General features: G+C 54.5%; 1 protein-coding gene and 1 pseudogene across 6 annotated transcripts in view; both read right to left on the reverse strand.

Annotated features, from left to right (window-relative positions):
• Positions 1 to 1,521: 1,521 nt before the first annotated feature.
• Positions 1,522 to 2,326, reverse strand: LOC307054494 (small ribosomal subunit protein eS4-like; annotated as a pseudogene). Its single transcript has one exon. The product of its transcript is annotated as a small ribosomal subunit protein eS4-like (transcript).
• Positions 2,327 to 8,561: 6,235 nt separating this feature from the next.
• Positions 8,562 to 19,839, reverse strand: part of DAB2IP (DAB2 interacting protein) — a gene marked incomplete at both ends in the record, with an annotated part of 193,541 nt that continues 182,263 nt past the window's right edge. For all 5 annotated transcript variants that reach the window (XM_079705908.1, XM_079705907.1, XM_079705906.1 and 2 more), the window contains 5 exons: positions 8,562 to 8,729; positions 9,577 to 9,664; positions 14,335 to 14,528; positions 16,676 to 16,828; positions 17,477 to 18,347. In XM_079705908.1, coding sequence (XP_079562034.1) covers positions 8,562 to 8,729; positions 9,577 to 9,664; positions 14,335 to 14,528; positions 16,676 to 16,828; positions 17,477 to 18,347 — 1,474 coding nt within the window. The remainder of the gene's footprint in view (positions 8,730 to 9,576; positions 9,665 to 14,334; positions 14,529 to 16,675; positions 16,829 to 17,476; positions 18,348 to 19,839) is intronic.

A 19,839-nucleotide genomic window follows, 5' to 3' on the forward strand; every position in this document is an offset into this window, starting at 1 on the left:
TTTCATAGGTTGTCTTTTCATTTTGTTTACAATTTCCTTTGCTGTTATCCATTCTTTTTAATGCACAAGAATCAAGAAGTCACATTTGGCTCTTGGCTCGAGCAACTGGGAGGATGGCAGAGCCATTTTGCTGGGTTAGAAAATGAAGGGAGGAACAGGTTTTGGGGTCATATCAAACCTGATGCCAAGTGGACACAGGCCCTGTGAAGGGCTCAGGGAGCAGTGGAGCTGGGTATAAAAATGTGGGAGTCAGTGAGCAGAGAATGGATGGTATGTAAATCCAGGGCAATGGTCCCTGATGCCGAGGAGGAGCCACACCTGGAGAAAGGGTGTGTGCTCTCCAGTTCTCCCCAATCCCCACCTCTCCCTGTTGTCTCTCAACACTGGGTCTGAGTGTCCTCTGATGTGGGCCTGCTGTAGTCACTCACATTGCTGCCAGGTCACTGAAGCTTTGTGCTTTGCATTGTCAAGGGGTGTCCAGAAAAATCACCCAAACTTGGAATTAAGGCAAAAGTAGGCCAGCTTGTCATCCCAACTTGTCATCCCAGTGTCCCACTGGAATATTGTTAAGAGGACCACCCCAGGACTATTCTATCACCAGGGGGAATACATCTTTATTTGACTTGCCATTCACTACGTATGTATGTACATAGCGTGTGTATTACATGTTCACTTGTGGATTTTTGGCACCCCCATTGCTTGTGGTTTTATAGCCCTGTAGGGCATTAACTAGTCTTGACTGTAGCCAGAGAACAGCACATGATCACGCTGATTAGTCTCAATGTAACCTCACCATTTCTTACCAGGATCTCTCGCTGAGACTCTCCACCAGGAATTTTCAGGAACACCAGACTCTCTCTGCTCTCCAGAGCCATGGTCCCCATCTCCTCACTTAGGCCCATGTACTCAGCCACGGCCTCCTTCCCCTGGGCTCCTGGCTAACGCCAGCACGGATCCGCAGCTCTGGTATGTTTGGCAATTATGACACTGTGCCCTGGAGGGGCTCTTTTTCCATCCACTGTGCTGGGTTCTTTCATCCTGAACACTTGAGTTCTTCCTTCAACTCTGGAAAATATGCTTTTATGATTCCTTTGATCATTTTCCCCTTTCCTTTTCTTTTCCCTCCTTTAGGAATTCCCAATAGTTGGATGTTAGATATCCTCCTCTAACCCCCTAGTGTGATCATATTTGGAGGTGGACCTATGGGAGATCATTAGGTTTAGATGCAGTCATAAGGGTCGGGCCTCCAAGATGGGATTAGTGCCCTCCTAGATTTTTTTCCTCTCACTCCCATTTTCTTTTTTTTAATTTATTTTATTGAATTACATTTGATTTACAATTTGTATTAATGTCTACTGTACAGCAAAGTGATTCAGTTATACATACATACATGTATATATACATATATATACATTCTTTTTCATATTCTTTTCCGTTGTGTGTGTGTGTGTGTTTTTTTTTAATGCAGTATTGTCTTTAATTAAGCACAAAGACTTCCAATCATATCACCTAGAGATCATTTTATCCACGGCTCTGTTTGGCCGCCAGTCTCGTCTCTCTCCTCAGCACTGGTAAGGAGGATACCGTTTCCATGGGGAAGAGAGATCCACGGTTTGTTGCCTTTGCCAATAACGAAAATGTTGGAGAGCCAGGTGGCAAAGCTGTTGCCATTGGCATCTTTCACATGAACTACATCAAAAGAACCAGGATGTCTCTCCCTGTTGGTGATCACACCAATTCTTCCCAGTTAGCACCTCCAGTCACCATGCACAGGTTACCAGTGTCCAATCTGATGAAATCAGTAATCTTGCCAGTCTCCAAATCAATCTGAATGGTGTCATTCACCTTGACGAGGAGATCAGTGTAGCCAATGGTGAGAGCATCATGGGTCACCAGATGAGGGATTCATTTGTCCCCACAAAGATCTTTGTCATTTTGCTCATTTTGCATCTTTCTCAACTTATACTTCACCTCATCAGGTGTAATATGATGAGCAGCAAAGCGATCTTTGGTGTCACAGATCAGACAAAAGTTCTCTCCAGTCTTGTCAATGCTGATGACGTCCGTAAAACCAGCAGGGTAGGTTCTATCAGTGCGGACCTTGCCATCCATCTTAAATGAAATGCTGCATGAAGATCTTCTTTAGTTCATCTCCTGTTAGGGCATACTTAAGTCTGTTCCTTAGGAAAATAATTAGTGGGAGACATTCCCTCAGCTCATGGGGACCGGTAGATGGACGAGGAGCAAACGCACCAGTTGGTTTATCCAGCGTCCAATGCTTTGGAGCTGCTATGCACTTCAGGTGCTTCTTGGGACCACAAGCCATGGCTGCGCTAGGCATGAAAAGTGCTCCATTGTGGTTTATCACAGGATATTGAATATAGTTCCTTGTGCTATACAGTAGGACCTTGTTGTTTATCCATTCTGTATAAAATAGTTTGCATTCCTACCCCAAACTCCCAATCTATCCCTCTCCCACCCCACCCTCCCCCTTGGCAACCACAAGTCTGTTCTCTGTGAGTCTGTTTCTGTTTTGTAGATAAGTTCATTCTGTGTCATATTTTAGATTCCACATAATAGTGATATATGGTATTTGTCTTTCTCTCTCTGACATACTTCACATAGTATGATAATCTCTAGGTCCTTACAGTTGCTGCAAATGGCATTATTTCATTCTTCGGTATGGCTGAGTAGTATTCCATTGTATATATGTACCACATCTTTTTTTTTTAGTTTTTTAAAATTTTTTTAATTTTATTTTTTTATACAACAGGTTCTTAATAGTCATCAATTTTACACACATCAGTGTATACATGTCAATCCCAATTGCCCAATTCATCACACCACCATCCCCACACCCCCACGGCTTTCCCCCCTTGGTGTCCATGTTTGTTCTCTACATCTGTGTCTCAACTTCTGCCCTGCAAACCAGTTCATCTGTACCATTTTTCTAGGTTCCACATACATGCGTTAATAAATGATATTTGTTTTTCTCTTTCTGACCTACTTCACTCTGTATGACAGTCTCTAGATCCACCCACGTCTCAACAAATGACCCAATTTCATTCTTTTTCATGGCTGAGTAATATTCCATTGTATATATGTACCACATCTTCTTTATCCATTTGTCTGTCAGTGGGCATTTAGGTTTCTTCCATGACCTGGCTATTGTATATAGTGCTGCTATGAACATTGGGATGCATGTGTCTTTTTGAATTATGGTTTTCTCTGGGTATATGCCCCGTAGTGGGATTGCTGGATCATGTGTGTACCACATCTTTATCCATTCATGATGGCCCTTCTGACCAGTGTGAGGGGGTCCCTCATTATAGTTTTGATTTTCATTTCTCTAATAATTAATGATGTTGAGCATCTTTGCATGTGCCTGTTGGCCATTTGTATGTCTTCTTTGGAGAAATATCTATTCGGGTCTTTTGCCCATTTTTCGATTGGGTTGTTTTATTGTATTGAGTTGTATGGGCTGTTTGTATATTTTGGAAATTAAGCCCTTGCCAGTTGCATCATTTGCAAATATTTTCTCCCAGTCCATAGGTTGTCTTTTCATTTTGTTTATGGTTTCCTTTGCTGTACAAAAGCTTGTAAGTTTGACTAGGTCAAAGTCTGATCAGCTCACTTCTGGTTCATCTTGCCCTCTGCTAATTTAGTCAATGCTCTTTCATCAACCTCCATCTGCCAAAGCTTTTCGAATTCTCTTACATACTGATATCTCCTCCCACATTAATTCTGCCCTTATGAGTGATCATCTTTTCAGTCCTGTCAGTACGGTGGTGCTTGAAAAGGAAACGAGATAAATGCATGTCATCAGTATACCTTGTTTAATTGGAAGATTCTTTCTTTTAAAAACCTAATCCTACTGATGTAATATTTATGTTTTAAACTTTCTGATAGAAGAAAAACTAAGTAAACGTCTTCTAGTGATCTCTAGTTTTATTGCTTCAAGGTACAGAGCGTGGCCCAACCTGTTTCTTTGGCCAGATTTTTCAGGTTTTCATTTCTCGATACATGCAGTCAGCTTTGGGTGATGTTCTAAGTACATGCAAAAGAAGGTGTGTTCTCTCTAGGGTAAGAGCTTGATGTATCCCTGCTTATTAAACCTTATTAATTATTAAAAACCTCTGGGTTCTTATTGCTTCCTTGATCTGTCCTAAGCTAATAATGGTGAGGTGTTAGTCTCAGATGCAATTGTATTTTTGTTGATTTTGTTCTTTTGCATTTCCAGCAGTTTTTGCTTTCTACTTGATGTTCCTTAATCTACACATGGAAGTTCATGGCTTTTGTACCTTCGTTATAAATGCCTGTCAACATGAAATGATTTTTCTGTTCCATTCATTGCTATTTCCTTGAATTCTATGTTTACAGGGCATCACCTCAGCAGAGGGACCAGAGGGACCAGTTTGGGAACCCGGGTCAGTGGTACGGAAGCACTGAGGTGGCCCACGGGCTTGGCAATGAGGCAGTGGAGGTGTGAAAGGCAAGCCAGGCTACAGAGGGCTGGGGAAAGGGCGGGAGGCCAGAGGCGGAGATGGCAAGTCCCTGCAGGCAGTAAGTACACTTTAAAAAAGGTTGTCTGGGGCTTCCCTGGTGGGGCAGTGGTTGAGAGTCCGCCTGCCGATGCAGGAGACACGGGTTCGTGCCCCGGTCCGGGAGGACCCCATATGCCGCGGAGCGGCTGGGCCCGTGAGCCATGGCCGCTGAGTCTGCACGTCCGGAGCCTGTGCTCCGCAACGGGAGAGGCCACAACAGTGAGAGGCCTGCGTACCGCAAAAGGGGGAAAAAAAAAAGGTGGTCTGAAGGGTAGAAAACCCAGCCTGGAGCAGGTGAAGAGCAGGTGGAGACCTGGTGTTTTCAATGCTGTGAGAAGGAGGGCAGGGCCTGAAGAGTTAGGAGTGATGAAAGCAAGGGGCGGCCAGGGGCTGCCTCGGGAAGGAATGGGGGTCCCCTCCTCTCCTGTGGCTGCTTTGGGGAAGGAAGCAAGGTGAGAGCTGGGGCGCCTGGCTGGCGGTGAGCCAGGGTGGGGTCAGAGGGTCACTGCCGCCGTCTTTCCCCAGTGGGCTAGGAGGCTGGCTCTCGGAGCAGGGAGAGCATCTGGCTGGGAGATCCGAGCAGAGGTACGGGTTTGGCTGACCCACGGTGGAGAATAGGGCAGGGAGGCCTTGCTGAGAGGGGAGATGGGAACCCCCAAGGGCACGGTCTGAAATGGATTGTTGTGTTTTTTCCTGCAGTGCTCGCCTGTCCCCTGTGCAGGGTGCAACTGAAGGGGCTCAGGCGCTGGCTTGTTCCCAACAAAGGCCCTGGGGGTTCAGCCTTGCAGGTGGGTCTGGGCCATGAGTTGGGGCTTCTCAGGTATCAGAGGCTTGGGTTTAAGTCTAGCTCAGCCATGATCTGCTGGTGGCCCTGGACCACCTCCTTCCCTCCTGGAGTAGGATTTCAGGGGCTGGGGAAGCAGAGTCTGGCAGGAGCTGGTGTCTGCTGTAGGGAAATGCAGGGGCCAAGCTCTGGGAGCCTAGAAATTCCACGCTTGTCAGAGCGAGGGGGAGGGAGAGACCCCAGCCTGGAAGAGGACGGGGCAATCCCAGATCACACAGGGTCTCCCCTGACCACAGCTGCCACCAGGGTGAACCGAGTGCTGGTAAAGAACAGTATCAGGCCATGATGCAAGTCACCCCTGGAAAAGCTCCTGAGACACAGGTGAAGGGAGAGGCGAGTCAGGCTTAAAATAGCTAAATAAATCTTTAATATTTCTAATTGCAAATGTACAGAAATTGCACAGCCACACAGTCTTAGAACACCAACAACTTTCTCTGTACATTATTACACAGTTAGAGTCATAACTGGAGGGAGGCGCTCCAGCCAAGACTCCAACATTTGCATTTTTTTCCTTTTCACATACTTACAAAAGGGGGGGCAGGGAGGTGGAATGGGGGCTGGGGGCGGCTTGGGGGAGTGTGTAGAAAAGAGGGGCCGTTTCCCTGGATGGTCTGCCTTCCGCAGACGGCCGGGGTGGGAGGGGGAGAGGTGTACCCCGGGGCAGATGCTCTGCAGGGTGGGGGGGGGTGCCTGGAGCTCTGGCCCTGGTTCCCCACCCCCATTCTGGGCAGTTGGAAAGAGTCTCCACTTATAGGAAGTTTGGCAGTTTCCTTCACCCTAGACATAAAAGTTAAGCAAAATGTCAGGCCTCCCTGTGTTGGCAGGAGAGGTGAGGGGAGAGCCTTTTCCAGCAGGGCTGGGCCTGGGTCTCCCCGTGCAGGGACTGCCTTCCCTCCTCCTCATTCAGGGTTGCAGGTTCCAGGCAGGTCGCACGTCCCCACCACCCAGAGAGCACGCTGCACAGCCGACAGGTAAAATGCCACGGGCAGGGAAAAACCCCATCACCCAAATCCCCAACCTCTGCCTCCTGCCCAGCACTGTTCTCTAGATTAAAAATAAAATAAAAACCGTCGGAGAGCAGCGGTCCCGGACAGCCCTCGGCAGCACCAGGACTAAAGGACTATGTACAACCATTAGGTGAAATAGTTACATTACAGTCAAACACCAAGAACATTTACAAAAATTGTCAGACTTGCAATTCAGATAAAAATCTGGGAAGAGTCTGTACACTTTTACAGTTTTTGCACTAAGTAAATAAGGCTCTCGGCCTGAGAGCTCCCAACCCAGGCCAAGGGCCGCCAGCACCGGCCACTGCTGGCCTCCTGAGCCCGGCTGTCCAGGCCCTGGGAACCTCCCCCCTGTATTGCTAAGAGGCGCTCAGTCCGAGGTCGCTCAACGAGGCATGGGCGGGGCGGGGCGGCGGAGGGGCGGGGGTGAGAGGGAACCAGAGGGGGACATCACCGGGGCCAGGCCCTGCCTGTGTGGCCAGGGGAGTGGGGCAAGGCCTCCGCCTCCATGGCCTGCCTTCCTGAGGTCTGTGACCCTTGGGGGGTCCTGCCCTCTCTCCACAAGCGGGTCTCTGGGCTAACTGAACTGGTTTCACCCCAGGACGGGGTGCAGTGTGGTCCAAGCCCCCCGCCGTGCTCCCCTTCCTGGGGGGCTCTGGGGCAACCTGGGCCCTGGTGGAGCGTCTCCAGCCCCAGCGGCAGGAAGGGGTCTCCCCAGCTTCCCACAGCTGAGGCAGACGGGGCGGCTCCTGGCTGCAGGGTGGACGCCCCAGCTCCTGCCTGAGATTCCCCAGGGCCAGGGGTGGGAACAGGGAGGGACGAGAGAGACCCACGCTCCTGCCCACCTATGTCCCGCAAGGGGGGGGGCGGGGAGGGCCGATAAGCTACAGAACAGCCTAGAGCTGAGGGAAACCGGCCCCAGCCGCGGGTGAGCACCTCCCTGTCTGCAGCGCCTGGGTCCTTGGCTGGGCCCGGGACGGGTGAGGCAGAGGCCGGCCGCACACACGGGGCGGGTGCAGGCTGCTGCTGTCTTGGAGAGGGAGCAAGTCTAACATCCTCCAGGGCCGCTATTTCCCATGCAGTGCGCACGCTCAATTTAAAAGGCCCCTGTGTTCCAGCAAGCGAGCAAGCGGGCTTTTGTTTCTAATGCATACTGTGAAAGGAAAAAAAATCACAGTTATCCACCTTTCTCAGGGCCTGCGGGCACTAGACTTCTTTTTAACCATCCATCAGGAAAGCTCAGCCTGTCTCTCAGGGGGAGCACCTGCTGGCCACTCCCTGCAGGGCCACCGTGCCCAGGTACACTAGCTCCGGGAGAGGGGCAGGCACCACACAGTGCCGCCTGGGCCAGCTCTGCCCAGGTCTTTGTCTTCGGGGAGCCCCAGAGCATCAGCCTGGGCCCACGTGGCAAAGTGAGGGAGGTCCTGGATCTTCCCACGGGCGCGAGGGCCCAGAAGAGAGCTGCGGTCCTCGCTGGGTCTACCTGACAGAACAAGTTAGGGAGGGAAGGAGGGAGGGCGGGAGCGGGAAGGCGGAGGGTCTGGGGACACGCATGGGGGCGGGTGACTCCTCGGTTCCTCACAGCCGGGAAGGGGCCCCGCGCCGGCAGGGGCAGGGGCTCAGGGTGGAGATAGATAGGCGGGGGACCCGGCGCTCTGGCAGCTCTGTCCTCCCCACCCCCACTCCCAGCCTGCTGACCGCCCCGTCGGCTCCTGGAACTGAGGGGCAGGTCCCACAGGGCAGGGCCTGGCTGCCTGGCAGTCCTGGGGAGGGGAAGCCACGAGAGTAGGCCCCTGGCTCTCCGACCCTCCAGCTCTCCGGGCAGCTCCCTCCCTGGGGAGGGGTGGGGGGGTACATGCATTCAGCCAGGTCAAGGAGGAAAGGTGACGCACACCCAATTCAACACCCGACAGAAACATTGCGCAGCCCCTGTGCCTGCTCCCCAGCCTGCAGTCTCTCTGGCCTGCACCGAACGCGCTTCTCGGGGAGCGGGCCGCTGTGCCCCGGCGCGCTGCGTCAGTCTCTTGCGGCTCCCTCTGCGGCCGCCTCCTGGACTGCGGCTGGCGGGAGGCGCCGAGCCTCGGCCTCTTGCCCCTGCGCTGGGGCCGCTCCTCCCCAGGCCGAGACCCTGCCCTGGGCCACCATGGTCCTCCCTCCTCGGGCAGGTTAACAACTGCTGCTGTTTCTGAACTCGCCGTTCTCAGTAATCTGCAATTTGGTGGGGTTGGTGGGGGAGATGCCGTTACGGGCTTGCATGCTGTACCTCTCTTTCAGCTGTGTCAGGGCGCTCATGAGGCGGGCGTTGGCAGCATCCAGTGAGGCGATGCGCTTCTCCTGTGGGCAAAGAGGGCATCAGCTGGGGTTGCGGAATGGCCTCCTGGGCCAAAGGGGGTCCTTGCCGGAAAGGGATCTCCCTGGAGCCGTGTCCGCCTACAAGAAGCGCTGGGAAGGGGAAGGCAGGGGGCCTGGAGGATACCACGTGTGAAGGATGGGAAAGACACCGAGGCGGCAGTGGTCCTGCTGGGGAGGGGGCGGCCTTGCCCTCACGGCCCAAGACCTCCTCGCACCTGCCTTCCTCATGTCTCTACCTCATCACCTGCTTCTCACCCAAAGGGAGCAGCCCCAGCAGTGTCAGGCACAAGCTTGTTCACGTGTGTGTGCACAGGTGTGTACAACACAGAGGTCACAGCTACCAGTCAGCCTGTGCAGTTTCCAGGCTGAGCAAGCCCTGGGCCTGGAGAGGAACAGGGCGCAGACCTGGGTGAAGGAGATCGGAGGCCAGTCTCTTAACTGCCTCCCCTCTCAAAGCAGTTGGGAAGCCACAGCTCTGAACAAGAGCTCCTTTGCTCCCTCTCCCCCAAGCCTGCTGTCACCCCCAGCCTTTCCCATTCCCCTCCCAACAGTTTCCACTCTTTGGTCAGAACCCCTGGTGAAAGGCAATACCCACCAAGCTGCCCCTGCAGGGGAGGAGTTGCCCCGCCCGTTTCACAGCCTGTCCTAGTGAGCTTGTGGTCCACTGAGACCCTCAAGTCTGACTTCTTGGAGCAGAGATCCTGATCTCCTATCCTCCTTAGCTTCTGCAGTGGGGTGTGACTGAGGATGTGAAGAAACCAAAGTCACCCCCTCCTTATCCCAGGCCCTTTAACACCCGTGGCTGACCAAAAGGCCAAAGCCCCCCCACCTGGGCATCAATGATCTTCTGTTTGGAGTCTACAGCTGCCTGCATCTCCGCGTGGTCCTTCTTCAGCTCCTCCTCCACTGACATCAACCTGTTACCAGAGACAAGGACAGTCCGGCTGGCATTTGAGGGTGCACGTGAGGAGGTGAGGGCGGGGCCTGGTGGGAACAAACCATCACACCTGCACAGAGGGGGCATACTAGGAGAGCCCCTCCTTGGGCCATAGACTCACCTCCCACACTTGCCTGGGACAGAGGCCCTCCAGCTGGCCCCCAACAACTGACACAGGCTGAGCCTGCTCCTTCCTTATGCTCCACCCGCCCCAGATTCTGTTCCCAAATCCCCAGAAGTCCCTGGGGCTGCCCCTTTCCTGATGTTCTTCCAGGAGCCACAGGGGCGGGAGTGGGTGTTAGATCCTCACCACACCCCAGAGCCAGGCAGGTGGTGTAACATCATAAGACCTGTGGTTTGAGTGGGAAACAAAAGCCCTGCAAGGCTCTAGAGCTTTCTCCACCCACCCTGTATTCACTGAGGTTGTGCCGGGCACTCGAGGTGGCACGATGAAGTCCCAAGGCAGTAGGGACACAGGCAGGGAGAAGGTAACTACGTTCTGCAGTGGGCAGCCTGTGGGCCATGGGGACAGAGAACAGGAAGTGGCTGGCTGGCTTGGGGGTGGGGGTGGACACACTGGACAGCTGAAGGACAAGCAAGGTCTGCCGCCTGGGTAATGAGCAGGGAAGACGCGAGGAACACGATCCACAGAAGCTCAGAACTAGGGCCAGCGGGGGCCTGTCGCCAGCTGCTCCCTCCCTGAGACCCTTCAGGTCTCGTCCTGCTTGTCTCTCACGTACCCGTCGGTCACTGTGGATCAGTCCCATCCTCCTCTCTTCCTTCAGCTTTCAGACCCCACACTCTCTGGGTTTGCATCCTAGCTCCCAGGCCACTGCTCTGCAGAGGCCTTGTCCTGCCTGCTCCTAGGCTGTCAGGGCTCCACAGGGCTCTGCCTCAGCCGGCCACTCTTCTTGCTCTACACTCTTCTCAGAGGAGTTCACCTACTGCTTTATTTCTGTCTCTACCCGCACCACTTCTCCAGAGCAGCAGAGCATCTAACCCCCAGGCGAGCACTTCGTCCATTTCACAGTAGATGCACAGGGAGGTCAACGGTGCTGGGGCAGGTACCACAGAGGGCTGTCGTGAAAAGCCAATGGGATCAGGGGTTGAGGAGGAAGGGCTGTGGGGTCATGCCAAGAGGGGGTTCCTTGTCATAGGAAGGTACGTCACTGAGCAAAGCCTGTAAGAAGGGGGAGTGGGAGGAATGGAGGAAGGGGGAGAGACTTCTGCTCCCAGCTGTGGTGGAATAACAAACAGGCACTGGATTGAACCTCCTGCCGTAAGAAAAAAACAAACTAGAAAACTGGACAAAATATATGAAAAAAAGGTTTCCAGACACTGAAAAGCAGGCAGTGCAGTACAGTACAGTAACCCCTAAGAGAAGGGAACACAGGAAGCGAGCCCCGCCCACTGCCGGCAATGTCCCGGCAAGCAAAAGTGACCACATGGAGTCAAGGAGACCCTGGGAGGATGGAAGGGTGGGGGAGCAAAGCTTTTGGGGGGCAGTACCAGAGAGGAGAAAATGCAGAGAGGACTCTACCTATCTCCTGAGGGGTCCCCTTGGGGCTTTGGCTGAGGACTGCTCTGCATGCTTGTGAGAAAGTAGCCAGGCTGGGGCAAGAGCCATTGGAACACAAACAACCCCAAGAAGAGTTTATGATCCTTCTAGGCAGTGTGGAAAAGCATACTAACACAGGAGACATCAAGTAGAATCCCCAGAAGGAAAGTCCTCAACAGTGAAGCCAGATTAGGCCTAGGCTAAAGACTGTCCAGGACCCACCCCAACGAAGCTTAAAAGTGAGCCTCAAAAGAATCAGACTGCTTCTTCTAACGTCACTGTGTCCCAGAACAAAGCCCCCAAATATTGAAAGAAACACAACACGTCCAACAGCTACGTAAAAATCACAATGTCTGGCATCCAACCCCAAATCACCAACCACGCAGAGAAGTAGGAAAACATAACCAACCCATGACCAGGAAGAAAAGCAATAAAAACAGACTCAGAAAATGTCAGATGATAGAATCAGTAGACAACGACATTAATACAACTGTTATAAATATATTCTACAAGTTCAAGAAAATAGAGGAACTCATGAGCATGATGAGAAAAGAAATGGATGGGATTTAAAGAAAACTGAAAACTTAGAGGCAAAAATACGACACCCGAAATGAAAAAATACTGGATAGGATTAACAGCAGATTAGATGCTTAAGAAGAAACGATTAGTGAATTTGAAGACACTGCAACAATCTAAAATAAAACACAGAAGAAAGATGAAAAAAGGAAAACAGCAGAGCATCAGTAAGATGTGGGACAACATAGAGCAGCCTAATGTATATGCAATTAAAGTCCCAGAAAACAGACTAAGGAGGCAGAACTGCACACCCACAGATCCAAGAGCTCAACAAACCCATGAAGAAAACATGTCAAGGCACTTCATAATCAAATTGCTGGCAATCGATGATAAAGAAAAAAAACTGTAAATGAGCCAGAAGAAAAAGATACTATCAGAGTCCCTATTATTATAGCCTGGGTAAGGGAAAAATTGGGTCCACTGCTAGTTTTGGTAAATAGCTACACCATGCACATGCTTCTGCTAGAACAGCAGAGTTACATAGTTGCGATAGACACGCCTGCAAAGTCTAAACATTTATTATCTGCCCCTTTACAGAAGGTTTCTAACCCCTGCCCTAAAGTGACAACAAGATACAGCTAATATGCCAATAAAGGAGATAAAGTGGAATCATAAAAAATACTCAGTCTAAAAGAGGGCAAGAAAAGGAACAAAACAGATGGTACAAATAGAAAACAAGTAGCAAGATAATAAGTTTAAATGTAATTGTATTGACAATTACGTTAAATGTAAATAGTCTAAACATTCCAATTAAAAGGCAGAAAACTGTCAGATTAGATAAAAAGCAAGAACAATAAGGTGTCTGTAACAGAAACTCACTTTATAATGAGGGACATAATTGGGTTAAAATTATAAATAGGATGAAAAAGGATATACCAGGCTAATACCAATCAAAAGAAAGTCAGGGCAGCTGTCCTAATATCAAACAAAGTAGATTTCAGAGCAAGGAATATTACAAGGGATAAAGAAGATGATTTTATAATGATAAAGAGATCAGTTCATCAACAGCACATAACTAGCCTAAATGTGTATGTGTCTAAGAATAGAGTTTCAGTGAACATAAAGTAAAAACCAATAGAAATGAAAGGAGAAACAGACAAATCTGTAATTATGATTAGAAACTTCATTATCCTTTTCTCAATAATTGATAGAAAACAAGTACAGAGAAAAACCAGTAAGGATATAGAAGACTTGAACAACACTATCAACCAAATTGACTTAATTGATGAGTACAGCAGGGAGGAAATACCAGGCTTGGCTAGTAGAAATAAATGTGTTACTGAATTCAGGAGAGCGTGCACCTCTCAGAGAATAGATGAGATGAGAATGTGGTTAAATGAAAAGTGTTTCCTTTCCTGGAACCATACACATGAGGTGAGCCAAGAGCAGAGGTGGAAGTTCAGTCAACAGTGGGTTTCTAGTCACCCTGGTGATAGGCCCTCTGCTCATGCTGACCATTTTATAAAGAAGAAATCCACAGGTGAATCAAGCAAGCAATAATTAGAAGCAGAGAAACAGGTAGTCTGAACAGAAGGAATTAAGGAAGGATCTTTACAGTGGGCAGAGCATGAGGCCAGGTGGGGGAACGTCCTGGTTACTGCACACCTGCTGAATCTATCCTGATGACAGGCTCTTGGGCCATGTGAACAAACAAGCTGCAAGTCCACACTGCCTCCTCCTGCACTTGGTAGTACTGTCATAAGGAAGTAAACTCCATGACTGGGACCCTGAGGGCTGGTCTGAATGCTACACCTTGACTATATTCCCTGCTTGCAGACATGCAGAAGGGTGTATCCACTTTATCCGTGGGCAGAGTGGAAGAGAGAAGGGAATCAACACAGAAATAAAGATAAGCCACCAAGAAGCATGAGAGTCAGCAATAAAGTCAATAGTCCACCTGGAAATCTTCCTGCATAACCCACAGGCACCTTAAAACTCAACATATCCAAAACTGGCATCATCTCTCTCCCTCCCCATCCAAACTGCTCTTCTTCCAAAGGTCCCCATCTCAGTAACTGGCACCATGACACACCTGGATGCTCTTGGTAAAAATCCGGGGGTCATTCTGGCTACTTCTTCCCTCCCACCCCCCACCCTCACCCACTGCATGTAACTGACATTCATTCCTTTTCCTGCCCCGGATTGGACCCTCACTGTCTTTCCTGGCACCTGCATCCAGCTTCTGAACTCCCCTGTAAGTGCACACCAAGAAAACATGACTCCCTACAGGGAGCCCAGGCCCTCTGCGGCTGCCTTGGCCAACCTCACATTCCGCCATCAACACACACTGCACCACGTGGGCCCCCCACACTCCGGGCTACCTCCCGCCTCCAGGCCTGGGCCACACTGTCCCCACCGCCTCGGACACGCTTCTCTCTCCACACTCGGTTCATCCTGCGGCTGAGCAGCCCCGCCCTCAGATCCGGGGCCTCCTGGAGGGCAGCGGACAGGTCCGCTCCTCTGTGCGCGTGGGGCCAGAACTGGGCCCGGAGCAGGAACAGGCCGACTGCCCTCACCTGCTGATGATGCCCTTCATCTGGAGGTCCTTGTCCTCTTGCTGCCGTCGCAGCCGCTCCTCGCCCTCCTCCAGCCGCGCCTGATACTCCAGCACCAGCTTCTGGGTTGTCTCCTCCTGGCACTTGAACAGGGTCTCATACTCCTCCAGCTTTTTGGTGGAGATTCGCAACTTGTCCTGCAGCACTGCCAGGTCCTGCTAGGAGGGCAGCGTGCCACGGGCACAGCACCCAGGACAGAGAGCACAGCCTCATGAGCCCGGGCAGGGGCACAAGATGGGAGGCAGCCCGGCTCGGAATGCCTCCTCAGCGGGGAGGTGCCCAGGGAGGGGGGGTCGGTGAGACTCAATGCCTGGCCCCCATCCGGGGCTCCCCCACCCGCCAGCCCAACCTACAGCTATGAGGCAGATGAAGACTCAAACCAGATCTCAGGAGTAAGGGTCCTGAGCTTTTCATAATAAACAAAAGTTATAAACCTCTCGGGTACATTAAGGAGAGGACGGTGCTCTGAGAGACGGGGGCTCTACAGGAGGGGACACTGAGGCCCAGAAGGCAAATGACCCAATCACATGGGGAGTACAGTGACTGACTGATGGGGTGAGATCCTAGCCTCCCAGCCTCGATTTGACCCTGAAGCCGTGGCAAGTCGCAGAGGAAGTCGGGGGAAGAGATTAAAGGCAAAGTGGTCTAGGGCTTTCTGGATCTGACTCATCCCGGCACTCTCGGCCTTTAGGGAGGAGGAGGGATGTGTAAAGCGGCAAGAGAAGCAGTGAGTGGGAGGCTGTGCGAGCTGAAGAGAGAGCGAGGCAGGGCCAACACCCGAGTCAAGGGGCTGGAGAGGCTGGGCGCCGGGTGCTGTGAGAATACAGGGAACGGGGAAGGCAGGAAGGGCCTCTCCTTGAGTTTCGGGCATCGGGAGGCAATTCACTCATGAGCAAAGGACTGCCCACAGGCCAGGAGGCAGCAAATCTAACTGTCCCAGAGGAGAGCCCAGCTCCGGGAGAAACAGCCCCATCCCAGGTCTTCTGCACGGCTGGGCAGAGTGGGGTCAGGAGGGCCCTCCCTGACAGAGGCAGGACCAGGTATCCAAGGAGCTCAAGGGAACTCCAGGATTTGCCTGCGGGGGTTAATGGCAAAGAAAGAGAGAAACAGCAGCTCACTGGGCCAAGGCACGGAGGAAAGAGAACACTATAGCTGCAGCCTGACCCTTGAAATCGTTCAGGCACTCCTTGTACTTCACAGATGGGAAGGGAGTCTCAGAAAAGCGCAGAGCCTGGCCCCAGACTCATGCAAGGAGCCTGGGGTGAAGCTGGCCCTCCTTGCTCCCCAGCCAAACTCTGGCTCTTGGAGCACTGTGCCCCATGTCCCCTGGTCCCGTTCACGTAATAATGGTGAAAGCAGGTGGATGCAGTGGACCAAGGGGATGGTGGAGGTGGCGGAATGCAGCATGGACGTGGCCCTGACCCCAGGCCAGCGGGAGGGAGAGCAGACACCCCACCCTCCATGCCCTTGCCTGAGAGGCTGCTATAGGCTTTCCCGGGGCCAAGAGCGGCGAGGGCACCCACGGTGAGTGGAGGAAGTGGCTGCTGTGCTGGGGGGCCTTGCATGCTCCTGTCAACCTGGGCTTTGGCCTCCAGGAGGAGATGAGAATCGGCCATGGATCCAGGGCAGCTGCCACAATAACTAGAAGAATTTTGGAGAACTGAAGCACCCCACTGCTCACCCAAATACTAGGTGTACGTTGGGGGTGGGATTTGGATGTTTTAGGACCAATATTTTTCCCCTGGAAAGAAGAAAACATCTCGGTAGCCATCTGACATCACCCCTCCCTGGCTCTCTGTCCCAGACCCTGGTGGAGACGGGGACTGGGGGAAAGCCAGGCCGCGGGGCAGGCACAATCCCGAGTGGAGGGGCCCGGCCGGGGTGCCTCTCCCTGCTGTCTCCAGGACCCGTGCCTCTGCCTCGTCATGCGTGAGGCTCCCCCCAAGGGTCTCCATGCACCTCTTTGGCACCCCTGACCCCCCAGGTCCTGGATTCTCCTCAAGTCCCAGATGCTCAGAAGCTTGGCTGCCCAGTCACTCAGGGAAGGTGCCTCCTGGGGTCTGGATTCAATACAATTCCTGGGTGGGCCTCACATGCAGCCCATGTAGGAAACCTCAGGTTTAAGCTAAATCCTCCAAATTCCACTGACTGCTGTCCTCACGTGGGCCCAGGGGTTGAGAGGGGACTGGCCATGTGCGGGAACAAGCAGCACCGTGAATTCAAGGCTCGAGAGGAGAGGATTCTGCCAGCCCCCTCGGGGAGGTAGCCCACCCTGCCCCAAACTGCCAGGGTCCAGCTTTACCTTTTCTGCTTGGCTGACCTCTTCCTTACTCCTTAGCCTATCCCTGTGGGGGGGGTCTGGGCCCAGGCCCTCGTCTTCTAACAACTGCGCGTTCATGGTCAAGAGCCAGGCGGCCGTGCGGTCCAGGGCATTGGGGCTCACGGGTGAAGGGCCCTGCGATGAAACACAGCTGTGAGGGGCTGGAGGGAGGGGTGGGGGGTGGCCTTGGGTGAGCCCCAGGGACAAGTGGCTCCGAGGGACTCTTTAGCTGACTGGGCACGTCTGATGCAGCCCCCGGCCCAGGCAACTCCAGGTAGCCTGAAGCAGAGTCAAGAGCCCAGGTGGCCTCCTGAGCGTGGCTCTCTGCCGCCCAAGTGAGAGCGAGTGGACCTGGCCCCGCAGGTCAGTGTCCGGCCCACAGTACATCTGTTACCCTACTGCGTGTACAGCCCTGGAGGCCAGCTCAGAGCAGGAGGGGGCCTGGGGGCCATGTCAACTCCTATCCTGGGTCGGGCTTTAACAGGCTTGGAACTGGAGATGGACGGACCCCTCCCTCTTCCTCCTTGACCCCAGCTGTCTCTGAGGGAACTGGCAGGGGGACCCCCGGGCCGCAGTGTCCCTAGTTCACAGGACGCAGGCAGGGCCCAGTGGGGCCGGGGGAGGGGCCGGGCGGAGGTGGGGGCAGGCTGGTGGGATGGGGCCGAGTAGGGCATCGTTCAGCATGGGATGGCAGCGGGTGCAGGTGGCGATGACACGGCCAGTAGGAGCAGCAGAGCACGGGGTCAGGCCGCCCCCCCGGCGCCGGAGCCCGGCAGCACTGACCTGCTTGTGCACCGCGCGAGGCTTCAGCTCGGGGCTGTCGCCCTTGGAGGAGGAGGACTGTTGCCGCAGCCGGGCTCCGGGGCCAGCCCAGTCGGGCGAGGCCGACGCCAGGGTCCCGCTTGAGGGCCGCGGGTACTGCAGGGTGCTCAGCAGGGTGGGTGGCGTCCGGCCGCGGGGCGCGGGAGGCGGCGGCGGGGGCGGGGGCGGCGGCTGGTCGATCCTCCGCTGGGGGCCGGCGCTGTTCTGCCGCGGCCCCGGGGGCTGCCCGCCCTTCTCAGTCAGCGACACCTGACGCCGCGCCAGCTCCCCGGCGGTGCTGCTGCTGAAACTTCCCAGCTTGGCGGCAGCTGCCAGCTCCTCGCTGTTGCTGTGGGAGCTCAAGGAGCTGTGGCCCTCAGAGCCCGAGTCGCCAAGGCCACGGGGAGACAGCGGCAGGCCGGCCGCCATCTGGTACACAGGGTTCTGGAAGGAGAGCGGCGCCAACAGCTGGGGCCGGCCCGGCGCGCCCTCCGAGGTGCCCGCTGTGGTCGGTGTCTGGCCTGCCCGCCGCACCGTGGCCAGCCCTGCCAGGCTCACTGGGGCCACCCGGGCCGGCCACCCGGCCACCAGCTGAGCTGCAGGCGCCTGCCCGTCGACGGCGAGGGCGTCGGGGCCCGCCGGGGAGCCCGCCTCCCCGTCCAGCGCGCGGGTATCCTGGAGGTCCACCATGGACAGGCTCTTGCCACCGTTGGCCATCTGAAGATCAGGCTCGTTGGCTTCCGAGTAACTCGAGCTGCGGGCAGGTGAGGGCTGGACCCCGGAGGACCTTGTGACAAAAAACAAGTCCTTGTTTTCGGGGGTTGGAGACGGTAACCGGGTGAAATCTATCAGACTGCAGGGAGACAAGCACACACAGGGAAAGAAGGGGGAAGAGAAGAACTGTGAATGCGGCCAAGGCGGGTCCCAACCGAGAGCCCCCGCCAACCTGCCGCCCACCCGGCGGCCTGAGCCAGGGTGGGGGGAAGGGGCGGGGAGAAGAGGGAAGGCGGGGGAGGGGAGGAGGTGCGGGGGAGGGGAGGAGGTGCGGGGGAGGGGAGGAGGTGCGGGGGAGGGGAGGAGGTGCGGGGGAGGGGAGGAGGTGCGGGGGCAGCGAGCGTGGGAGAGTCCCGGGGCCCCGTGGCCCAGCTGCAAAACCAAACCACAGCCGGGGCAGCTGACCCTGGAAGAAGCCACCACGAGGGCGAGGGGCTGACGGCTGCTCCTGCACGGAACCTCTGCACTAGGGACCCGCGCTCCCAGTGTCAGGCCAGGCTGCCTGGCAGGCCCTCTCCCTGCTCAGCTGCATCTTGGGACAGTAGGTTCTGGGGCCTGAAGTGTTCTGGAAAATTCCTCTGACTAAATCCAAACCCACGACGCAGTGGCTCTCTGCTATCCAAGGGTCCTGCACTGAGAACTAGGGCTTCAAAGCCACGGGGGCTCCCACTGCCTCTTCCCTCGCGTTCCTAGTCACACTGGTAACTAGGTGGGGGCCTGTGCTGAGAAGAGCCTCCACCTGCAGCCTCCTGCTGCCACCCCGGTCTGACTGGCAGGCGGGGGCTGGCGCTTCCGGCAGAAACAAGGAATCAGAGGAGGCTCCTCCGGGCATGACTCAGGCGGGGAGGGCCTGCACCTGCCGTGGCAGGCCATACCCTCACCCCCATCCCAGACTCGCAGACTCTCCCTGGCCCCTCCCTGGAAGCCAACTCCTTGGAAGGAGGCACAAAGCCAGGTGGGCTTTGGAGGGAAGAATGCAGGAGGTGAACAGGGCTCTGAGTGGGCTAGAGGCAGGAAGAACTTGGGGGTTCAACATGGGCTTAGAAAGGAGTTGGCTTAGCCTGGGATGGTGAGGAAGTGCCAAGTCCCAGGTGATGGGACTTAGGCAGGGCAGGCAGCGGCCACTCAGTGCCACAGCACTTGTGGGCCGAGAAGAAGTGGACGAGGGCAGCAGGCGGAGCCGGGAGAAACCCAGACCAGCCATGGGCCTGGGCCGTCCTTCCACACGCCCAGGTCAGGTCTCCTGAGAACCCATGTGCCCGGACACCACTCGAGCCACCACTCGGCTAAGGTGTGTTCCCCACCTGAATCTCTGCTTTGCCTCACTTGGAAGATTGTATGAACGGCCCCTCAAGACTTAGAGGGACCCGAGAAGGCGCATCAAGGTCTCTGCATCTCCCGTCTCCCCCTGGGCCTCCAGTCCCTCGCACCACATCCCCAGGTCCTTGATCTCAACGCCCTCGCCTGCTAAAGGCCTGCTGCTGCCACCATTTCAGAACCAGAGGGCTCCCAACTCTGCTGCTCCAGCCTCATCCTCACTAGCTGGTCCAAGATGGCCCTGGTAGAGGAGG

Source organism: Hyperoodon ampullatus (genome assembly GCF_949752795.1).
Source record: "Hyperoodon ampullatus genome assembly, chromosome: 6".
NCBI classification, from domain to species: Eukaryota; Metazoa; Chordata; class Mammalia; order Artiodactyla; family Ziphiidae; genus Hyperoodon; species Hyperoodon ampullatus.